This window comes from Acartia tonsa, chromosome 1 (assembly GCF_053477335.1).
Source record: "Acartia tonsa isolate MP-2025a chromosome 1, ASM5347733v1, whole genome shotgun sequence".
Classification (NCBI taxonomy): domain Eukaryota; kingdom Metazoa; phylum Arthropoda; class Copepoda; order Calanoida; family Acartiidae; genus Acartia; species Acartia tonsa.
Genome location: NC_137260.1, coordinates 19850084 through 19871723, shown reverse-complemented (window position 1 = coordinate 19871723; position 21640 = coordinate 19850084). Strand labels below are relative to the sequence as shown.

At 34.4% G+C, this 21640-nt stretch overlaps 1 protein-coding gene across 1 annotated transcript in view; it reads left to right on the top strand.

The window, feature by feature from the left end:
* LOC145314538 (leucine-rich repeats and immunoglobulin-like domains protein 1) overlaps nucleotides 1-21640 on the top strand; it is a 91548-nt gene that overhangs the window by 29781 nt on the left and 40127 nt on the right. The window contains exons 3-4 of the mRNA XM_080154500.1: nucleotides 10644-10767; nucleotides 20900-20970. Of these exons, the coding sequence (XP_080010626.1) occupies nucleotides 10644-10767; nucleotides 20900-20970 (195 nt within the window). The remainder of the gene's footprint in view (nucleotides 1-10643; nucleotides 10768-20899; nucleotides 20971-21640) is intronic.

The following is a 21640-nucleotide window of genomic DNA, read 5'->3' as shown; positions in this document are numbered from 1 at the left end:
CTGCAATTATAATCTTTATTCATTTAATAGGGGAATAAATGCCATATAATCTTAAAAATATAAGAAATTTAAATAGTCATTTCGTTCATAGGAGGGGAGGGGATTGGAGAGTGAATGGGGGACATCGTTATTTTAGCCATCCAAAAGCATCACTTTATCAGGGACAATAAAATCTGGCGCAATATCCATGTAATAATATATCAATTATGAAATGTACAAAATGTGTCTAATTAATGTCAGTTTGAATTTAGAAGAGCATTTGATAAAATAAAGGCAAAGATAAAAAAATAATTTTTGGCAAAAGTCAAGGAAAAGGGAATGTGATTCTGACAAACAATTCTAACGGAAAATTTCCTCACAGCCCCCTTCCCCTTTTCCACCCCTTCTTACAGACCCCTCTTCAATTACATGTAAAAACAAAATATACTTCAACCTTAATTTAAAAGGTTTCGTGATTTTTTGTAGAATTAATTGTTAGAATGGCTACCCCTGGGCAAAAGTTTCTCCAATATGTACATATATGCTTTCAAATAAAGAATATTAAAATATAGATTAGACTTTCATTGCTGTATTTTAGTTGTTGGCCTTTGCCTGATAAAAAAAAAGTTTAATTTGAAAATTTTAAATTAAAAAAATGTCTTCTTAATAATAATTTTGGTAAATAACACAAACCACTGGTAAATTAAAACTTATTTTATTTTAAAATATAAGTTAATTCCTTGTGTAAAAGTTATTAAGCAAATATTTGAATAAACTAAAAGTATTTAATTACGTGTTTAAACTAAAGGGCGGGCGGCATATCAAAGTTTTTTTTTGTGTATTAAGAAAACCAAAATTTTAACATTTGAAAAACTCAGCAATTAATTTTAAATTAAGTAGTAAAATATTTTTTGTTAGCTTGGATATTCTTAGATACCTTTTTTTTAATCTCTGTTATTTAAGAATTATTCTTCATTTTGCAGAGTGCAAAGCTTTTTATATTGGCTATAAAAAGGCGTTATACTGGCCTGCATTTGGTAATTTAGTCTGTGTATTGGCCTATATCCTATTATATAAAGTAGTAAGCGTTTTTTGTCTGTCCCGAAGGATCTCGCTAACCGCTGAACTGATATTGTTCTCCTTTACAGTGAAGCTTATTATTGGTCCTGGGAAGGTTTTAAACTATTTTAGGTGAGGGTGTTTTTACCCCCCTCCCTCCCCCCCCCCCAAAAAAAATATTTTTTACTCTTTTGAAACTCAAATTTAAAATGGGATGATGTCGACTTTTCCTCCTCCAACCTTAAGTGCCCCTAGAGGCTTCTAGGGGGCGTAGCCGCTAGTTAATTTATATTGTATGACGTAAATTTTTTATATGCACTATAAAGAGCTTCGCAGAGTTCACTCTCAATGTCATTTTATCTATCATTTATGTGTGTTTATTAACGTGACTAAAGAAAAGTTTCAAGTGTACTCAGTAGTGTGTACAGGGTTTTGCCAAAGTTGACACCACCCTAACGCTTTTTGACACCACCTTAAACAAAATGTATTACTGCCTACTAGAGTGGTGTATTTTTAGTGTTAAGGAGGTTGGTTTCAGCCCACTAAAAATCCACCCAACGATTAAAAAATAAACAAAATGGGGTGTATTACTGCCTACAAGAGTGGTGTATTTTTAGTGTTAGAAGGTTGTTTTCAGCTCACTAAAAGTCCACCCAACGATTCAAAAGTAAAATAAGTGTCTATGAACTGATTAATTGACGCGTGAAGCCCGAAAAATAAATGTTTAACCACCACCTTTAACTTTAAGGGGATGGATGGGAGGTGCATGGGGGTTGGCACTTCTGCAAGCCTCTGAGTTGTACTTTAATAAATTTTTAATGTAACTACATTTATTATGTACGTTGTTTTTATTATCTTGCTTGATTAACTGCTACAAGAGACAAAATTAATTGAGAATTTTTTAGATTAGATTAGATTAGAATGTTATCTAAAATCGAATTTCAATGTTCAAAAATAGATTGAAAAACATTCTAACTATAAAACAAAAATATTTTATTATTAAAAAATATTTAAGGTTTTTCTCATTTGTACTTTTGTAAATGTTAGTATTTTTATGTACTTTTCAAACCATACTTAGTTTTCATTTCATTATTAAAAAGGAAATATGCGTAGCATTACAGTTGAGGGTAGGGAGATGTATAAAAGTTTAGATCTAACATATTATCTGTATGTTTGAAAATAATCTAAATAATTGATATTATGTTGACATTATGTGCAACATTACTACTGGAAACCTACTTCTTCTATGAAATACAGCTAGGATTTTGATGTTATGTTTATATCATAGCAACTACAAATATCAACAGGATGAAAGCAAAGTAGAATCCTCCCCGCCCCAAAAAATGCATATTATGCCCTCGGTTAGGAAGGCTGTTTTTTTGCATGTCTGTTTCTGGCGGCCTTAATGAGGGGCATACATTAACATATATTAAATAATATATTACACACACAATTACAGGGTGGAACACAAAACGTTGTTTCTTGTGACGATTTTCATACCTAATACAAACAAAGCCTTTTTTAAGCAGTAAATTAATTTGCCAACTATTTTACTGCTTTTATAGAAGGCTTTCTGCGAATATAGAAATAAAACTGGTATTAAGTTTATTCTTTTTATTTTAATATTCGTGGAAAATTGTTTGTAATACGATGTTATACATAATTTTTCAGTATAGCTCATAACCAGTTCTAATCCAGCGAATATTAATCGTTTCGAGGCAAGGGTATTTCGAAGCCATACTGGAAATATAATTATTATAATAAACTAAATCCTTCATTTTTGATTGTCATCCAGTGTACATTTAACACGCTATAATATAATTCACGCTCATTTTCTTTGTTTATATTAAAATTTATGGTTTTATAAAGAAAATGATTTTAACAAAAGCAAATTAGAAATTTGTTTGAATTACGGTTCTCAAGCTAAATTAAGGATCAAAGGTCCGTATTATGTTCTTGTGTGTCTGTTGGTGGTGAATATTAGTGTGTCTGTTAGCCCTTTGTTAGTCGTGACTACGAAACTAATCCTTTTAATCGTGCTTATGGAAAATATTTGGAAATAAATATAAGTTACACAATTTTGTTTCTCAGGCATAACTTGTTAATTTTAAAGAATGGCTTAGTTTTGTGTCCACAACTGGTTTTATATATTAGAATACTATACTTTAGTTTTCTTGTCTAAAGTTTTTTTTTTTTAACTTATTGCTCCGTTGTAAATTAAAAGCCAAGGTCTACATGAAAAGTTTTTATTATAAATAATTACCTGGTTATTTGCCCCCAGCCTGCTTCATCCCGTAGTAAGGCATGATTTCGTTGTCCCAACTGAATAATGTTTGCATTATACTTTGGTTCTGGGTGTAAATTACAGGCCTCTGAATTCTATGATAAATGATTCTACTCACTTTACAACTGGATTTGGTAGTAATAGGCTGCAAGCTTTGCTAGAAGCGCATCTACTTTATAATTGAAACAACTTTCTAATATTATTTTTTCTTTTTAAACTAGACTTTCAATTTCCAAAAATCAACGTCAACGTTATCTGCACAAACAAAATATAAGTTTAATTATTTCTCGTTATTTTATCTTATTATTGTTGTGTATAAATTTGTTCTTGAGTTTTGATTTTAGAAAGGGAAGAAAAACGTTTCGAAATTGATGTTTTTTTATGAGTGTACTTTAAAAAAAAGTATTGTAAAATGTTTTCGGTTAATTTCGTAGATTTTAAATAAAATATAACAATATGCCAAATGATTATATCTTTCTGTTTGAAAAAAAAAATTTTTTTTTGGTTGTTTAGTATCTTCTGGTTATATGTTATATTAGAACACTTTTCCTTGTCTGTATGTATATATTATCCTTATTAAACATTTATGTTTTGTAATTTATTTTAACCTTTCCTAACACCATAAGCAAGGTAGCGTCTCTACAACCTAAATGATATGTTGTTAAATATTATACATAACTAGCGGATGCGCCCTTAGTCTCTAGGAGAGTCCGAAGGAAGTCTAGAAAATAGCCTAAAATCACTCCAAGACACATATAAAGCAACCCAGTAAAGTACAACCCATTCGGAGTAGCAGTTTCTGAGATCTTTAGCTTCGGACAACAAATCTTATAGGATAAATATAGATCTATATTTTTCCTTATAGTTTGACTTTTGTGTTCAATGAAAAGTTAGTGTAAATTTATGTCTATATATTGGTCTGTATATATATACATATATGTGTGTATTGATATGTGTGTGTGTGTGTGTGTGTGTGTGTGTGTGTGTGTGTAGGTATGTGTTTGTGTCTTTGTGATGTCCATTGACAATATCCATAAATTTGTATTTGTAAATCTGTTCAGCTTTTTATGGCCACCATTGGACTTTATTAAAATGTTTAACAAAAATATCTTCGATTTTATAAATGCTCCCTTTTAAAGGGTATTTACCTCATTTAAGACATTTTTCTCCCTGTAGCTTCTTTTTATCTGTGATTAATCTATCAATAAGATACATAAATAATTAAAACTTTCCAGATTATTTATCTTTAAGATTCAATTGTTTAAAATAATATTTTTTTTTTTTTTGATTAGCCATAGTTTCTTAGAGTTTGGATCTAAGACTCCTGGAGTATGTTGCATAAGGGGGCACCGTAGCTCTGTGGTAATGCACTGAGTTACGGTCATGAGAATTCGAGTTCAAACCCACTCGTGTTGCAATCTTTAAAATAATATCATTATTATTGCTTTAATGATAATTGTCCCTGTGGATTTAATATTTGTAAATTTTCTGTGAGATCACCAAACTTGATCGTCTTTTGCTTTGTGGCAAAAGTTTTGACTTTACAGAAATAATATACATATATATATACCACATTTTTATGAGGGATATAGGAATATGCCATGAAGTAAACTCTGACTAAGATATTTAAAAATGTCTACTGGTTATAACTGCTTTATCAGGTGTATGACGATAATGTTAAAGTACAGGAAATTAATTTCTAAAATGAAGTTTACCAATGCAAATTAAAGGTATATTTAATAAAATCGTTTTGAGAATCCAACATGTAATAAATAATACAATTTTATGGAGTAATGAATACTTCCCTAAAAGCAGCAACAGACATTACAATATATTAATTAAATGCCTAGGGTTAAGTTTCTTACTTGATATTCTGTAATACAATTTTTTTATCATACTAGTGGGCTCGCCCATAACACTTAGAGTCTGGGGACTTTTTTTGGGGTTCTGAAAAACAATTAAAGAGATGTGTTACTTATTTCAAGGGGTTGTTGAATCATCACCTCCCACCAAATAGCAAAAAAATACTTAACTGAATATTGTTATTTTTCTATAAATTATAATGGAACGTTAGGCCTTTTATGAGATCTTTTAAAACAATGCAGCTTACTTCTTTATATAATTGGATGATATTAGATTTTTAAAATTCTCTTATATTAAAGAATTTTATTTTGTATTTCTTTACCCTTAATATTGATAGATTTGACAGCTGTTTCTCCTTTCAGTTTTATTTATATAATAATTTTATTTCATATATGATCATTTTCCCATTACATGTAATGGATATCAAATAAAGGCAAGCCTATATTCACAAAAGCTTTCAGCTTTTCAAAATATAAGATTTCTAAGGGTCAAAAGAAGGGTGAAATAGTTCTTTAAGAGGGAGTAAAGTGTTTGGTACTATGAGATTTATTAAGAGAAATTTGTGTATTTTTTGATAAAAAAAAATATTTGAAAATGAAAGTGGGGTATCTTTTCCTAAATAAATACTTTTATAAGGAACTGCGATTGGGAAAGAAAACTTATTTTGCAATTACATCATAGATTTATCTATTTTATCATATTAACTGAATTATTTCTATTTGAAACCAAAAGAATATGAAATTAATTGAAACTTTTAAATAAGTTTTTAACAATTTGCAAGATTCTTTAATTGAAAATACTTTTATAACTAATGTTATAGTTGTTCTAGTTATTACATAGTATAATATTTTTGTTATGATATTTAATATTGTGTGATTGAAACCACTATTTTGCCCTTGCCAACATTTGCATGTAAAGTTTTTTTTCATTTTTACCTGTAAATTTTTATATTTCGAGCGTTTTCCTTATAATAAATGGATGTTTGTCTGTCTGTCTGTTTGTACCAAAGGATCTTGTTAACTGCTGAACCGATAGGGTTCTTCTTTACAGGGTAAAACTCATAGATCCTGGGAAGGTTTATAACTATGTTGGGAGAGGGTACCACCACCCTCGCAAGAGAAATCGCCCCCAGAAAGAAAAACTAAATACTCCCAACTTATCAAGTGCCTCTAGAGGCCTCTAGTCCAACATCATATTACAGACGACCTTTCTTTAGCATATTCTTATTAAAGTGAAATCTTAGATTTGTATTGGAACTGGGAACAAAGTTTTAGTAATTTTATATAATTGAATTTTGGGCTAAAATTTTTATATCTTTATCTGTGAGGCATATCATAAAGATATGACCTTATTATTCTCTATAAATTTCAGAATTCTTTTCTCCTATCCTTGGACATTTGCAAAAAGATATGTCTGTCATATTTCAATCCTAAACTTTTAGGTATATTTTGTAAAATGTTTTTACCAAATCTTTAAACGTTGTGTAAGATAGAGATTATGTAACCTACATCTTTGAACTATTAAACTTATTAGTTTTATTTTTATTTTCATTACTACTATGCCGGCACTTTTATAAATACTAAAATATATATTTTATAAATACTAAATATTATAATGCAAAGACGTCTACTAAGCATAGAGTTATTAGCACCTTAGGCTTAAACATTTAAATTAAGGCTTAAGTTTTGATTTTACTCTATTAGGGGCCATATAAATAAGGGATTGAGAAGGGGTGAGTGTCCTAAAACCAGACAGACACTTTAATATGTAAACTAGTTCTTACATATCATTCAATTTTACCATTTAATGTGTTTTGCTTATTCAATTTTATTTAGAATATAAGTCTCTACATAAAGTCTCTATGGAAAATGAAGATTAATGGATTTTCATTATAGTATCTAAATTTGTTTAATGTAATATTAGTGAGCCACCCCAAAGAAGATTTCAACAAGAACAATGATGTTCAAATGACTTACATATAAATTGTTAAAACTACCAGGGCTCGGCAGCAGCGCCGAAGCTTTTAATTTAAACCAGTTTGGATGTTTTTTTTGTTGTTATTCAATCAAGAATTTTTTTTGATTTTTTAGTGGGGTAATTTTTCTCTCGGGAGTTTGTTGGTACCCTTCGCCAAAATAGTTATAAACCTTCCCATGACATTTGAGAAGCTACACTGTAAAGGATAACTATATTGATGTAGAGGTTGATGAAATCCTTCGGTAAACAAGGACAGTCATCCTCTTTTATTTTATATTAGTTTATTTTCTGCTGAAAACCTACACAATGATATGTGGAAAAACAGTACTTTTTTTTCCAAACAATTTTTTACCCGCTTTAAAATTTTTCCCTTGGTATTTTCTGTAGAAAGTACATAATCTTTTGATATGTTGTCAGCCCATATAGGGAATAGAATAAAATAATGTTTCATAGGTTTAACTATAATTATTCACTATGGGTTAATTTGGTTCTACAAAAATTGAAAAAAGTGAACTTAAATCATGTACAGGTTTATAAGTATTTCAATAGTTATTTAAGAGATGCAGATTGTTAACCTTTGTCTCCAACGTTTGCCTGTATTTTTTTTTATTAAATCGCTTTATCGAATTTTAAGAAGATTTTCATAATATTTTTATGCCTAAAATAATAGAAGAAAATACATTCGTTTGATGATGTAGTAGGAGGCATGTCTTGTTAGTCTGAATAAAATTTTGTATTTTGATTTCATATAGAACAACTTTTTTTAATGATCAAAAGGTCTTAATCACTCTAAAAACACCTCAACAAAATATGTTTTTATTATTTATTTTGTGAGCCGCCCACCTGCATGGATACATCTCTGTTGTACAGGTTTTCAATATTCCAATATCTGTAGAATCTCAGATCAAAGAATAAAACTTCACAATTTCAAATGGTCCCACACAAATCTTTGTAATTTGTACAACGTAATCAAAATATGCCTAAATAGTAATAACAAGGGATGGTTGATAATCACGCAACGACTTTAACATTGTTTATGTCCCGAAACACTATTTAACCCGACATTTTAGGACAACCAGATTTAAACCTTTGTTTAGAAGTTGTAACTCTTTATAAAACTTGGCAGTCCAAAAACTAAAAAGTTACTTGCAGAACTACAACTTTTAAAATTTCTTGAGGTATGATAAAATTTACATTCCAGAAAATTTTAAAAAAATGTTGTACAATGTAACTTGTTGCCCCTGTTAGTTGTCTATGACATACAGCTCCTTGTCTTTAGAACACAATTTTACTTTAGTAATTACTGTGTGTATCAACCTAATTTTATATTTTCCTGCATAGAGAAACAATTAAAAGAGGGAAAATATATATTTTCCTTTGTCTACAAACAAATTGTTCAATAATTAAAACAATTTGTTCAAAATAGAAGCTAATTATTTGGATTTTAATAAAATTCGTTTAAAACAAGGACACATTCTTACCGTTGTTGCCTATGAGGACGGTAAAGCCACATGATCTAATTTTGGTACATCTCTGAACCCAATCTTACCCATTGATGTGCACGCCTTTCTGACAACAACCTTTTGATTGCACGACCTTTTTTGGAAGTCATAACTGTGTAGGGTAATGAGATACGCCTATTTTTTTGGCTAAGGCATTCCCCCTACTCTAACTATTTATGTCGTGCACCTTGCATAGCAGCAGAAGAAACCATTTGTAACGTCTTTAGTGAAATAATAGAGTACTGAAAGTTTGTGTATCAATATTGACGACTCTTAGTTTCTTTTCCTATAAAAACAAGGATGAAAACATCTGCATCAAAAAAGGTTAATATTTTAATCGATACCTCACTTATATTCATAGCTGATATATTACCGACATGATTAGATTCTAGCCTATATCGCTTGTATCAAACATGGTTCTAAAGGAATAAAACAATGGTCGATTAATTTATTTACATCCCCAATGACAATACACAAAATTATCCCTTCTGTAGATTAAAATTAGTGGTTGAAACGTTTGTACACCAACTAATCAAAATTCAATAAAAGTCTCCAAGCTTATTAAGCCAACGAAAAAAAGAAAACGGCATTATAATACTTTTGGCACTAGTGTAATAAACAAACAACCCTCAGTCCCCTCCCTCCTTGTTTATCAAGGCTGCAAGCATGTCCGACATAACGATATGAGTAATATTTGTGTACAATTTGTAATGGACACACATTGGCAGACTTGTTTTAAAGTACAAACCCAATAAAAATAAAAATGTACAAAGCAAAGCAAAGTGCTTGTCAATTGTTATTTATTAAATTGACATATTTTATCTAAATATGTCTGTTCTGTTCTATTTTATTTATATTTTATTTGATTTGTATTTTATATTCTATTATCTATTGGCCAGAAAGTTTAAAAAATATTTTTTTTTGTATTGAAATTGATATCTTAATATGTAGATCGCCATATTACAGAATATAAATTTTTAATGATTCATGATACTTTCAAATAGAAATACTCTAGCGTAATAGGCGCAAGTTGCGGACACGACGGACAGACGTTACTTTGTTTTAACTGTAGAAAAACTTGGCTTTTTTCAAATAATTCAGAGGTCATATTCACAAGTTTATTGGTACGAAAGTTTAACAATTATGAATTCAATAGCTACAGAATTAGGATGGGTTAAATGCGATAATAACTGGTTCCTTTCCCTTATATAGTTTTAGGGGAAGGTAACAACAACATAATAATTACAATATTTACAAAGTTATCAGTTAGGGAGTTGAATCCATTTTTATAGAAGCAGAAATATAATCTATGATTATGGTTTTGACCCTCTAAACATAAACATTGATTTCCTTATTTAAATCGACATAATAGTAATGGTATATTCTAGTTATTTTTTTTATTTTACATAAAATTTTTTAAATCATAAATAGTATTTTATACATTCCTACGATTAACATAATTTGAAAATAGAATGTACAATTTCAATTATGTCGATGTTAAAAGTGTAAACCACCATTCCAGTTTTGGCTCTCTTGAAAGTGGAATGGTACATTTCAAAAATCGTAACGGCATTGATGATATCATCACCAAGAGAGGCAAAATTGGAATGGTAGATTACAAAAATCATATCGGCGTTGATGATATCATCACCAAGAGAGGGGAAAGTGGAATGGTAGATTACGTTTTTTAGAGGGTCAAAACCGGAATCATAGATTATATTTCTGCTTCTATAAAATTTAATTTAACTCCCTAACTGGTTATGGTGGGTTAAGTATGAGAGTATTAATAATGGATTCCTTCCTTTTATCTATTTTCGTGGAAACCAATAGCTTCAAAAATAAAATAGATATAATTACAAGCACATTGTTGAAAAGGTAGAGCAGCCATTCTTTGATATAGTTACAATACTTTTAACATGTTTTACCATGCAAAATATGGATATAATTGTCGCTTTTTAACTATATTTAATTTTGTTTAGGACTGGAGAACAAATTCCCGAATTTTTGGACGCCCCCCACAACGTGACAGTTCAGAGGGAGGGCACTGCTTTTTTGGACTGTCCAATCAAAACTTCTGGAGATAGACCTGTTTCTTATCCGCTGGTAAGTTGGATTTTCTTATTTGTATGCATTACAAACGTACAGGTTGTTTACCACTTTTTGACTTTGTTCCCTAAAACCGATAGGTTTGGTTAGGTAAATATTATATTAGACGCACGGTAAGTTACCGTCGGAAGATTAAAAATTACTTGAGTTGAAATATCCGTGACCATTGTATAACTGTATTACTTGCTAATGTAAACAAAGTGTCTCAACCATGACACTTTGGTTGAGTGTGACTTCCGAATTAGCGGGAAGTTCTCGAGATCTGTTGGCGAACATACAAACCCCCAATACCAGGAACCATCAAGTTTCAACAGCAGGTTTGATTATAGATTTATTGATGAAATTATTTCAAAGTCCTGAAATTATAAAATCAATTAATACAAAATTCCAGTTTTTATAACCACGTAATCTTAATTGTTTTTTTTTAAAAATCATTTTTCTCTACGGTTAAGAATCTTTGGAAACTTTGGCTTTAAAGGAAAATTATTTGGTTTAATGAATCATTGTTAAATGCAAAAATAAAAGCACATAAAAAATTACTAAAACATAATATTAATCATAATTAAGTTTCATGCTTAGCTGGCTAAAGCCTTTTTAAAACTACATATAATCGTCCTATACACCATTCCTCTTAATAAAATTAACAAATTCTACCTGAAGTTCTTATGGTTTCAAATCCCTGGTATACTAGGGTTGTTCACGCACTATGAGACCAATGATAGGCCAATTTTTGTTCTCCGAAATCTTCGCACACTCATATCTCATTCAAAAGTAACGAACGTGGCGCATCAAAATATAAACAATCCATACCGCGTCACTTTATGAAAGGAAAGTAAAAAAAGACGACATTTGCGCTTAATTTGGGATAATGATAAGGAATTAATTTCGATCTTGATAAACACAAAGCTTCCTCGAAAAGAGGTTAAGACACACCCCCCGTTTGAAAGTCAAATTAACTTCCTTAACGAGATTCAAGGTTTTTTGCGCTGAGCACTAGCAACATTTCTCACTAAACTCAACTCACCATAATCACATGAGAATGGCCACATCCCGAAAAACATGACAATTTTTGCTCCTAACTAAATGAAACCCCGTGAAATGCATACACAATATTATACTCCTCACTAGGACTCATAATACCTCACATTTTAGGATAGAAGGATGGGGATTGGTTTGTACCATACAATATTCCAGGCACATGACACTCACAAGATCACATACACAAATCCTAAAATGGATAATCCTATTAATCATGATGTTGTAAATATAACAACTTATACCAAATAATAATCATTTCATAATCAATAGGTAATAAATCATTATTAATAAATCAATAAGTACCTACGAAATCAGGTTGAAATGTAAACAATAATGGTAAAATAAAACGAAATAAATCTTAGACAAGAAAATTAAGATTTATAGGTACTTAAAACTAAATTTGTTAAGCATCAAAAAGAGTAGTAAGAAAAAATATTTCAAAATCCTTGGGCAGAAAGTTTTTCAACTTAATGAATAAGAACTGTACTATCTTAATCAACAATAAAACTTTTCAATACTTAAATAATAGCAAAATAATAATAATATCTTCGTTAGAATTTTCATCGAAATTATGAAAAAAATACCAATTTTTCTTTGTAAAAATATGAGACTTTACATATGAATTTTCAATCATTCCTTGATCTGAATAAAAATGTTTTACTTGATTGAAATTCATATATAATTTAAAAAAATCTGCTAAAAAAATACTTGATTTTTTTTCTTAGAATAAATATCGAATCACGCAACCTCGACACATTTATTCCTTTTTGGTAAACTTTTCAGGTAAGTTTTATAATGAATTGTACTTTTGAAAAGAAGTTAAACTCAATAAAATTAAATTTGAGCATATGAAATAGAATAAAATTTAATCGCATTTCACTTGATTCTTATTTTAGGCATAAAAATAGGCATATGAAAAATGTGGCTTTTTTTTTTACTAAAAAAAATCTCAATTTCCATAAAATAAGAATCAATTATTAGTCATAATTTTTAATAACTGCCTGACTGATACAGCATGTTCTTCCAGGGGAGATTTATCTGTCAGCCTGAACAAGACTCTTGCAGTCTTTCTCCCATCCTCAATCCTCGTCACTCGGCCCATCCTCAAACATCTCATCAGCGGATTGGTACTCGTAACCAGAACTATATCTCCGTCAGCTAGCGGCTCCGCCATCTCATCTTTCCACTTGGACATCCGTAATATCTTCGGTAGAATCTCCTGGCGGTAGGCAGTCCAAAACTGGGCAGACAAATCTTCTAACAACTTCAACCTGGAGGAAATTTGGTCCTCCGGTTTCATCGCCACATTGCACAACGGCTGGCGGTCAACATTTCCCAGCAGCTGGCCAGGGGTAATCAGCCGCCAATTCTCCACGTTGTTCGCAGCTTCTATCGTCAATGGTCTGCTATTCATCAACTTGCTAACCTCTGCCAACAGCACCAGGAGCTCGTTAAAATTAACAGAACTATTCACCAACTTCTTGGACAGCAATCTCTTGGTTAATCCCACCATTTTCTCAGCTTGCCCAATAAAATGGTGGGCTCGGGCCGGGATCTGAGACCAAGAAAACTCTACCTGGCTGCCCAACTTCTGCTCTAAAACCTTGCGAGAAGCGGATAATTGTGTGCCCATGTCGCTTACTATAACCTTCGGCAGACAATGAACAGCCTCCAACTTGCGCAGGGACAACAGGATACTGCTGGTATCATACTTCTCCAAGGCATCTAACCATAGCGCCCCTGAGAACCTGCAGACTACCACGAACACCCACACCTTCTTCGTTGCTGTCTGACTCCTCGTTTTGGCGGCAGCGGACCCATCAGGTCAACTTGCACAGCTTCAAATGGCCTGCTCGGGACCAACTTGTCAGGTAACACATCCTTCATGGTAGTACGACATTCCTTGGCCCTCTCAACACTGCAGGGCCAACACTTCTTCACCTCCATGATGGACAACCTCCTTGCCTTCACAATCCAGCACCAATGGCGGCTCTCAGCTAAGGTTCCACGGACACCAGAATGAAGCTCAACATGCGCTTCTCTCATAATGATAGAAGCTAACCAATTACCAGGCTCCAAAATTACTAAACCTGGCATGTCTTCAAATAGCATTTTACGGCCACCAGTAATGGCGTCAATGACGGGCTCGCCACGACCAACCATTTTAAGAATTTTCATCTCCCTGGTCACATATTTACCTCCGGGACCAACGACAGGCCAGGTCAATGATACTTCATGCACTAATGGATTCAATGACGAATAATTGCCTTTAGCGTCATTTATCCACTCATCCTGCTGGCTCCATGACACAATGAAAAGTTCCGCCGCCGCCATAAAATTGTACAAAGACGGCTTGTACACAGAATCTGCGGCTGCTACATGACTACCAGCGGCTGTAGTCTTGCCTTCTTGTCTGCTCTTTAGCTTCTTCAACCAGGTGTTCGATACTTGCAGGACAGCTGCCATAATACGTTTGGCCTGTCCAAATGATCTCCTGTGCTTAAACCTAAAGACATCTTCAGCGGCTTCTCCGGTAACTTTCATTGAACATAACTTAACCATTTTGGTATTCAACTCCTCCGGTGGTAAATCCTGCTTGACTTGTTCGGCAGTTTTCACCGGCCACGCACTTTCATCCTGGCGCAACCATTCTGGGCCCAATCTGTACCTGGAACCTGGACCTAAATCTGATACCTTGCAGGTGCTTCTGGTGCCCAAATCTGCAACATTGTGTGTCCCTGGGACCCACCTCCAGTCCATTGAATTTCTCCAATGCGATGAGAATTAAATGTGTTCAACATAGCACTGTTGGAAACTATTTGTGATAAAACACACGATGAATCAGTAAAGTACATCACTCTGATAACATCAAAGGGCAGGGCATCTCTGATGGACTTTGCCAACCTTGTGGACATCTGGCAACCCATCAATTCAAGGCGTGGAATTGATTCAGTCTTGACCGGCGCAACTCTTGACTTGGTGGCTAGCAGGAACGTTTCAAACCCTTGCCTAGTTGGCCACCTCAAATATGCCATACATGCATAGGCCTCTGATGACCCATCCGAAAACATCATCAAGGATGGAAGGCCAGTTGGTTCCTCCGGGACCACACAACGGTCAAACTCCAATTTAGCGACCTCAGCTCTGTCCTCCAGCGACTTAACAAGTTCATCCCGTAGACTTTTTGGAATGAAATCTTGCCAGCCCAAATTCAGCAAACATGTTTTCCGCAGGACAAGTTTAATTCTCAACAGAATAGGGCTGCAAAGCCCGATCGGGTCGAAGGTCTGGGCGGCGAACCTGTGGACCATCTTCTTTGTCAGATTCTCGTCCAAGGCGTCCTGGAGGTTGTACAAATCAGCATCCTCTTTCACCTTCTTTCCCTTGACTTTACCATCTTGGTTGACTCTCGTGGCGATGGATAACACATCAGTGGCTGGCTTCCATATCAGCCCAAGAACCTTGGTTGGCGGGCAATCATCACCAGAATAAATGACTTGTTTGAAGGAAAAACTACCTTTGCTGATAATTCTATCGGCTTCTTTCATCATCTCCTTGGCTTCTGGCACAGATCCTGCTCCCGAAATAACATCATCTATGAAGCTGTGCTTTTCAAGCTTGACTGCAACTGGAATCTGAGGTAACTTGAAATCTTCCTCGGGGTAGGTAGGTATTTGTGGCTCCTTCCATAATACAGGTTTGGCAACAATTTCACTACCATTAATGTTACCTTCTCCATACATCTCCTTGACCTCTGCTTCACTCTTTCCGCCGAACAGGCGGGACGTCAACTTCAGGGCTGTAACCGCCAAATTTCCCGCAGCCAACTCGCCAAAATTCACAACTTTGGTCAGGTAAATTTCAAGTGGACCGTCTGGCGTTGGGGAAAATAAAACTCTCTTCATCTGGCTGTCGAACTCTGTGGCCAGGATGGAGTTATAAAACTTGGAAATATCCGCGGTTAAACCAACCTTGTAACCGCGGAAAAGCAACAAATGATAAAAAATTTTCTGCATTGGCGGCGGACCTCCCAGCATTATGTTATTAAAACTGGTGCCCTTGAACGTCAGAGAACTATTTGCACACAATCTCATGGGTGTGGAACTTGAATCCTCCTTGAAAGCAACCACTATTGATGAACAAGACTTAGGCCCTTCATACTTCAATTCTTCAGGCGTTGCTTTTTGAAACACGCCTCTGGATATGGCGTCATTGAATACCTGCACATACATATCATAGGTACCTTCCTTGACCATCCTTGCACGATCCTTTTCAGCAATTTTACGGGCTAAACTCTCATTGTAGGGCAAAGTGTGAGGATCTTCAATGTAAGCATATTGACCTGTCCACTTGTTGGATTGCAAGTCTAGTGTTAAACCTGCCTCAATTATCCTCTGCCTCTCACGCTGGTCCCAGGTAGTGCCGTCGGCCATAGCCTTGCACTCTTGACAGGCAGTACATCCTGGACAAAGTGCCTGCGGCTGTACGCCAAACGATTCAGACGTCAGAAAGTCTGGCAAGGTGCCTCCACTGACACTGACAGCCTTATATGCCGACTTTTGATCTCCAGCTCCACCGTCAGCACTTGTACAGATAAAACCACTACCAAAAATGGTTCGCCACAACATAGACTGGCCCACTTTCTGGTAGGTTGATGGAAACACGTCAGGATGTGTATTTCCAATGATGATATCTAAGCCTCCACTAATATATGTAAATCTTTCTGGCGGCATTTTAAATATTTCGGCGGCGGTTTCTGGGTGGACCGAGCGCATCTCGTTGGCCCCGCCGAGGGTAGGCATGACAGCTGCCTCAAACTCCCTCAAATTACCGTCCCTATCCTTCAGATAAAACACAACATTGCGGCAGGAAGACTCACTGCCGTCAGCTACAGAAATAGTTGTATATCTGCCGGTAGATTTCAGCTTCAACTTGTTGGATAACTTCTCAGACACAAGTGGCAAATTTGCACCAGAGTCAAACATGACAGTGGCGTGGCAGGTGCCGCCGCCAGGTGCTACAACAGGAACTAACTGAAGTAAGAAGGTACAGGGGCTGGGTGCAGAACTTGACTTGTAGACTGTATTCACACCAGCACTAGCCTCATGGAGCAACCGGCTATGATATCTGTCGCAATTATTGGTGCCACAAACACCAAGCTTATCCGATTTATTACACTTGTCAGCAGCATGGCCGTCACACAGGCAGAGTTCACACAACTTTTTCTGCTGGACAACTTTCTTTCGGTCAACCACATCCATCTTCTTAAACGTGAGGCAACGGAAAATCGGGTGTTTCTCCTTGCAGCTTTCCACAGGACATGTACTGTTCCACTTGGAAGCCTTGTCCTTTCCAGCCTTTCCATTCTTATTGTCGCTGCGGCCAGATACTTGCGCGGCGGCAGCTCTGTCACGATTTCTCTTGCCGGCGCTAGTGTCATAGGACATATCACCGGCCAACATTGCTCCCCTGGTCCTCTCCAGCAGTTCTACAATCTTCTGGATGTTTGGTTGGTTCATGCTACCTAGCTCCATCATAATTTTCTCTCTCAGACTTTCAGGGCACTTGTCTTTGAAAATATGAATAAGAGTTAGGTGATGGTAATCCTTAGCTGCAGAACCAACGATGGCTTCTACTTCCTGCATCGTGCTCTTGAAGGTAGCAATTGCACTAACCACGTCCACAGGTTTATCCACAGGTTTCATCTTGTTCAGCTTAGTTAAAATCTTCATGAACCGGCGGGTGTTTGATAAAAACATCTGATCGAGAAACAACCATTGTTCATTGTGATCTCTAATCGCTGACACTTGCTTGCGTAGCTCCGGGTTGGTTATCACCTTCTCCATACACAACATCAGACTTAACCTCTGGTCAGAAAATCCGTAACCAGCGCATAGATCCTTAAAGACCTGTTTAAAGTTGGAGTAATCTGTATCTGTACCGTCGAAGGACGGCAGCAAACTGTTGTCCCAGCGCCCATACTGCGGGTTGGAACTCCGAATATCCACGGCAGACATACTTCTGGAGAGCATGGCAGGTGTTCCACTCTCATCCAGGTTAGATGAACGACGTTCCATCTCTCTAAGCCTTCGGTACATATCACGCAACTCCATGGAAATTTTAAGCACTCCCATGTCCATCTTCACCTTCTCAATGACGTCGAGGTTCCTGGCGACAGTGCTTGACCTCGCGTCGTCTGAATCATTGTCAAGCCAGTATAGAATTTTCGTACACTGCTCCAACGACGCATAAACTTTATCTGCAACAGTTTTCTGTTCACTAGCTTCATCCAAATCACGCTTGAACTCGCGCAGCTCACTAGTCTCCACGGCAGGTTTTAGACTTTTTATTAGGTCAGATTGGTCCTTGACCTCACTAAAAATGTCACGAATTGATTTTAAATTCACATTTTCACATGAACTAAAACTTTGGCAGGCTTTTAGATTGTCATAAAACACTTTTAACTGTTCGTCAAACACCTCTAGCCTTTCACTGCCAATAGCGATAGCTCGCTCAATTTTCTGCTTTTTGGTTAGTGGCATATTGATTCACTAGGTACTTATTTCACAGAAAAAATTGTCACAGTTTATTGCATCAATAATCACTGGATGCTATTGATCTCTTGAAGAATGCTAACGCCTATTCTTCAGAGACTTTGAAATTGTCTCAACCATGACACTTTGGTTGAGTGTGACTTCCGAATTAGCGGGAAGTTCTCGAGATCTGTTGGCGAACATACAAACCCCCAATACCAGGAACCATCAAGTTTCAACAGCAGGTTTGATTATAGATTTATTGATGAAATTATTTCAAAGTCCTGAAATTATAAAATCAATTAATACAAAATTCCAGTTTTTATAACCACGTAATCTTAATTGTTTTTTTTTTTAAATCATTTTTCTCTACGGTTAAGAATCTTTGGAAACTTTGGCTTTAAAGGAAAATTATTTGGTTTAATGAATCATTGTTAAATGCAAAAATAAAAGCACATAAAAAATTACTAAAACATAATATTAATCATAATTAAGTTTCATGCTTAGCTGGCTAAAGCCTTTTTAAAACTACATATAATCGTCCTATACACCATTCCTCTTAATAAAATTAACAAATTCTACCTGAAGTTCTTATGGTTTCAAATCCCTGGTATACTAGGGTTGTTCACGCACTATGAGACCAATGATAGGCCAATTTTTGTTCTCCGAAATCTTCACACACTCATATCTCATTCAAAAGTAACGAACGTGGCGCATCAAAATATAAACAATCCATACCGCGTCACTTTATGAAAGGAAAGTCAAAAAAGACGACATTTGCGCTTAATTTGGGATAATGATAAGGAATTAATTTCGATCTTGATAAACACAAAGCTTCCTCGAAAAGAGGTTAAGACACAAAGGAATATTGAAATTGATATTCTTGTAAAATTGGAAATCAATACAATACACATACACACATAAAGCGTGCATGTACAGAATAGATTATCTTACAATATTACCCAAAACATGATGACAAACAGACCTACCGGCTGACTTGAAGATTAGCTTCGCTACAAAATAAAGTGCCTTACAATGATATTAAATGATTGAAGCGTAACATGTAGCGCATCCACTCGTCGTTTTTTTAGAAGCGAGGTTACTCTATAATTCGAAATATCCGTCTGTTCGTCTGACTAGGTACTGCTCTATTATCAACTGAGGACGTTTTCAGCAGGTTTCACCCCTTAACTCCGCCCCCTCCTTCCTACCCTTGCAACTAAATTTTTCTGATTGTCCATCAATTCGTTTTAAAACCTCCGCTTCTTATGGATGTTGTCATCCTTGTTATATTTTCGTTACATTGGGTAGTTTTGACCATTTCAGAATTTTTACCTTATTCTGGATTATAGCAGAATCTTGCAAATGTAAGTTTGCTATTTTGAACAAAATATTTTACAAAGTGTGAACACTACAACAAACACAGAAATGAACAGTATTGACTTAACCTACAAATCATGAATTTTTGGTAGTTTTAAACAGATTTTAACAAAATATTCGATTCATTCTTTTAGCTTTATCCTAGGGTGTTTGATTTAATGTTAATTAGAAACTAATTAATTGAGAAAATTTAAGCAAACATCATTAAATGATGCACCTATTTTGCTAGTTTACTTAAGTTTTCTACAGTTATCAGTTTGTAACGGTAAATAACGGTGCCATGGCGGTAAAATAAAAAAAACTTTTCCTCTTGTGTGTGTCTTGATATATTTCATAGTTTCTGAGATAGTATGGGAGGCATGTAAATCCCCCCCTCCCCCGGAATTGTGATTTTTTTTCAAGTCCTCCAAATTATTTTCTATCCAAATATCTTTCTATCTTAGTATATGTATAGCTAAATATCTGGAGATCCCTAAAAAAGTAGACTCTAACTAGTGTATATCAAACTAACTAAAGGATAGACTATATTTATCTATCTATGAAACAAACTATCTATCTATTATATTATCTATGTAGATATCCTGGGTGCGTAGACGGGACTGGCATATTGTAACACATATAGACTATATATATCTATCCAGCTATCTATTTATCTTATTATCTGTGTATATATCCTAGATACGTAGACGGAACTGGCATATTCTAACAAATACAGGCTATATCTATCTATCTATCAAACTATCTATCTATCTAATTATCTGTGTAGATATCCTGGGTACGTAGACGGGACTGGCATATTCTAACAAATAGTGACTATACCTATCTATCTATCTATCAAACTATCTATCTATCTTATTATCTGTGTAGATATCCTGGGTACTAAGACGAGACTGGCATATTCTAACAAATACAGACTATATCTATCTATCTTTCTATCCAACTATCTATCTATCTTATTATCTGTGTAGATATCCTGGGTACTAAGACGAGACTGGCATATTCTAACAAATACAGACTATATCTATCTATCTTTCTATCCAACTATCTATCTATCTTATTATCTGTGTAGATATCCTGGGTACGTAGACGGGACTGGCATATTCTAACAAATAGAGACTATATCTATCTATCTATCTATCTATCTATTAAACTATCTATCTATCTTATTATCTGTGTAGATATCCTGGGTACGTAGACGGGACTGGCATATTCTAACAAATGGACTAATTACCTACACCAGTGATTCAAGGTAAAATATCTGATTTTAAAAAATGTTATTGAAGTAAAAATTAAGTATATTGCATCACATCGTATTATTGACAACTTTCCGTGGATTAATTCCAGTTTTAGTCGGCCCCGAGGGGATACTACGGGAATTGATTTTGAGATTTTTTATTCGTGGAAATATATCAACACATTATTGCACATAATATCAATGTCTTTATCAGGCAGATAAATTCATAAATCATATGATTGCATATAATCATTTGATTTTCTTAAAAATTAAACCTGTCCCATTCCTAGGTTTAAATTAGACTAATTTTTTACATCTACATCTTCATATAAATTGCATAAAAATAGTTATATAAGAAAAGTAAAACAAGAATATGCATATCCATAATAAGTTATAACAAGGAAAAGTATATCCAATAGAAGCGAAACTGTTTAAGATAACTATATTGAAAAGAGTAGTAAAATATAATACAGTAAAAATTACACATTTTATCCTCTATTTCCATGTTGCAAAAATTTCAGAATCCAAACTCCCTATTTTATGATTGACAATCTAATATGTATGCAAATAATCTGCAAACTTTTCAGGGAACAAGGGATGAACAGATTTTTAAGAATTATGAATGATTCAAGTCGATATAAATCCGCTTTTCTAATATGAAAGTAATAATATCTGTATTAGTCTG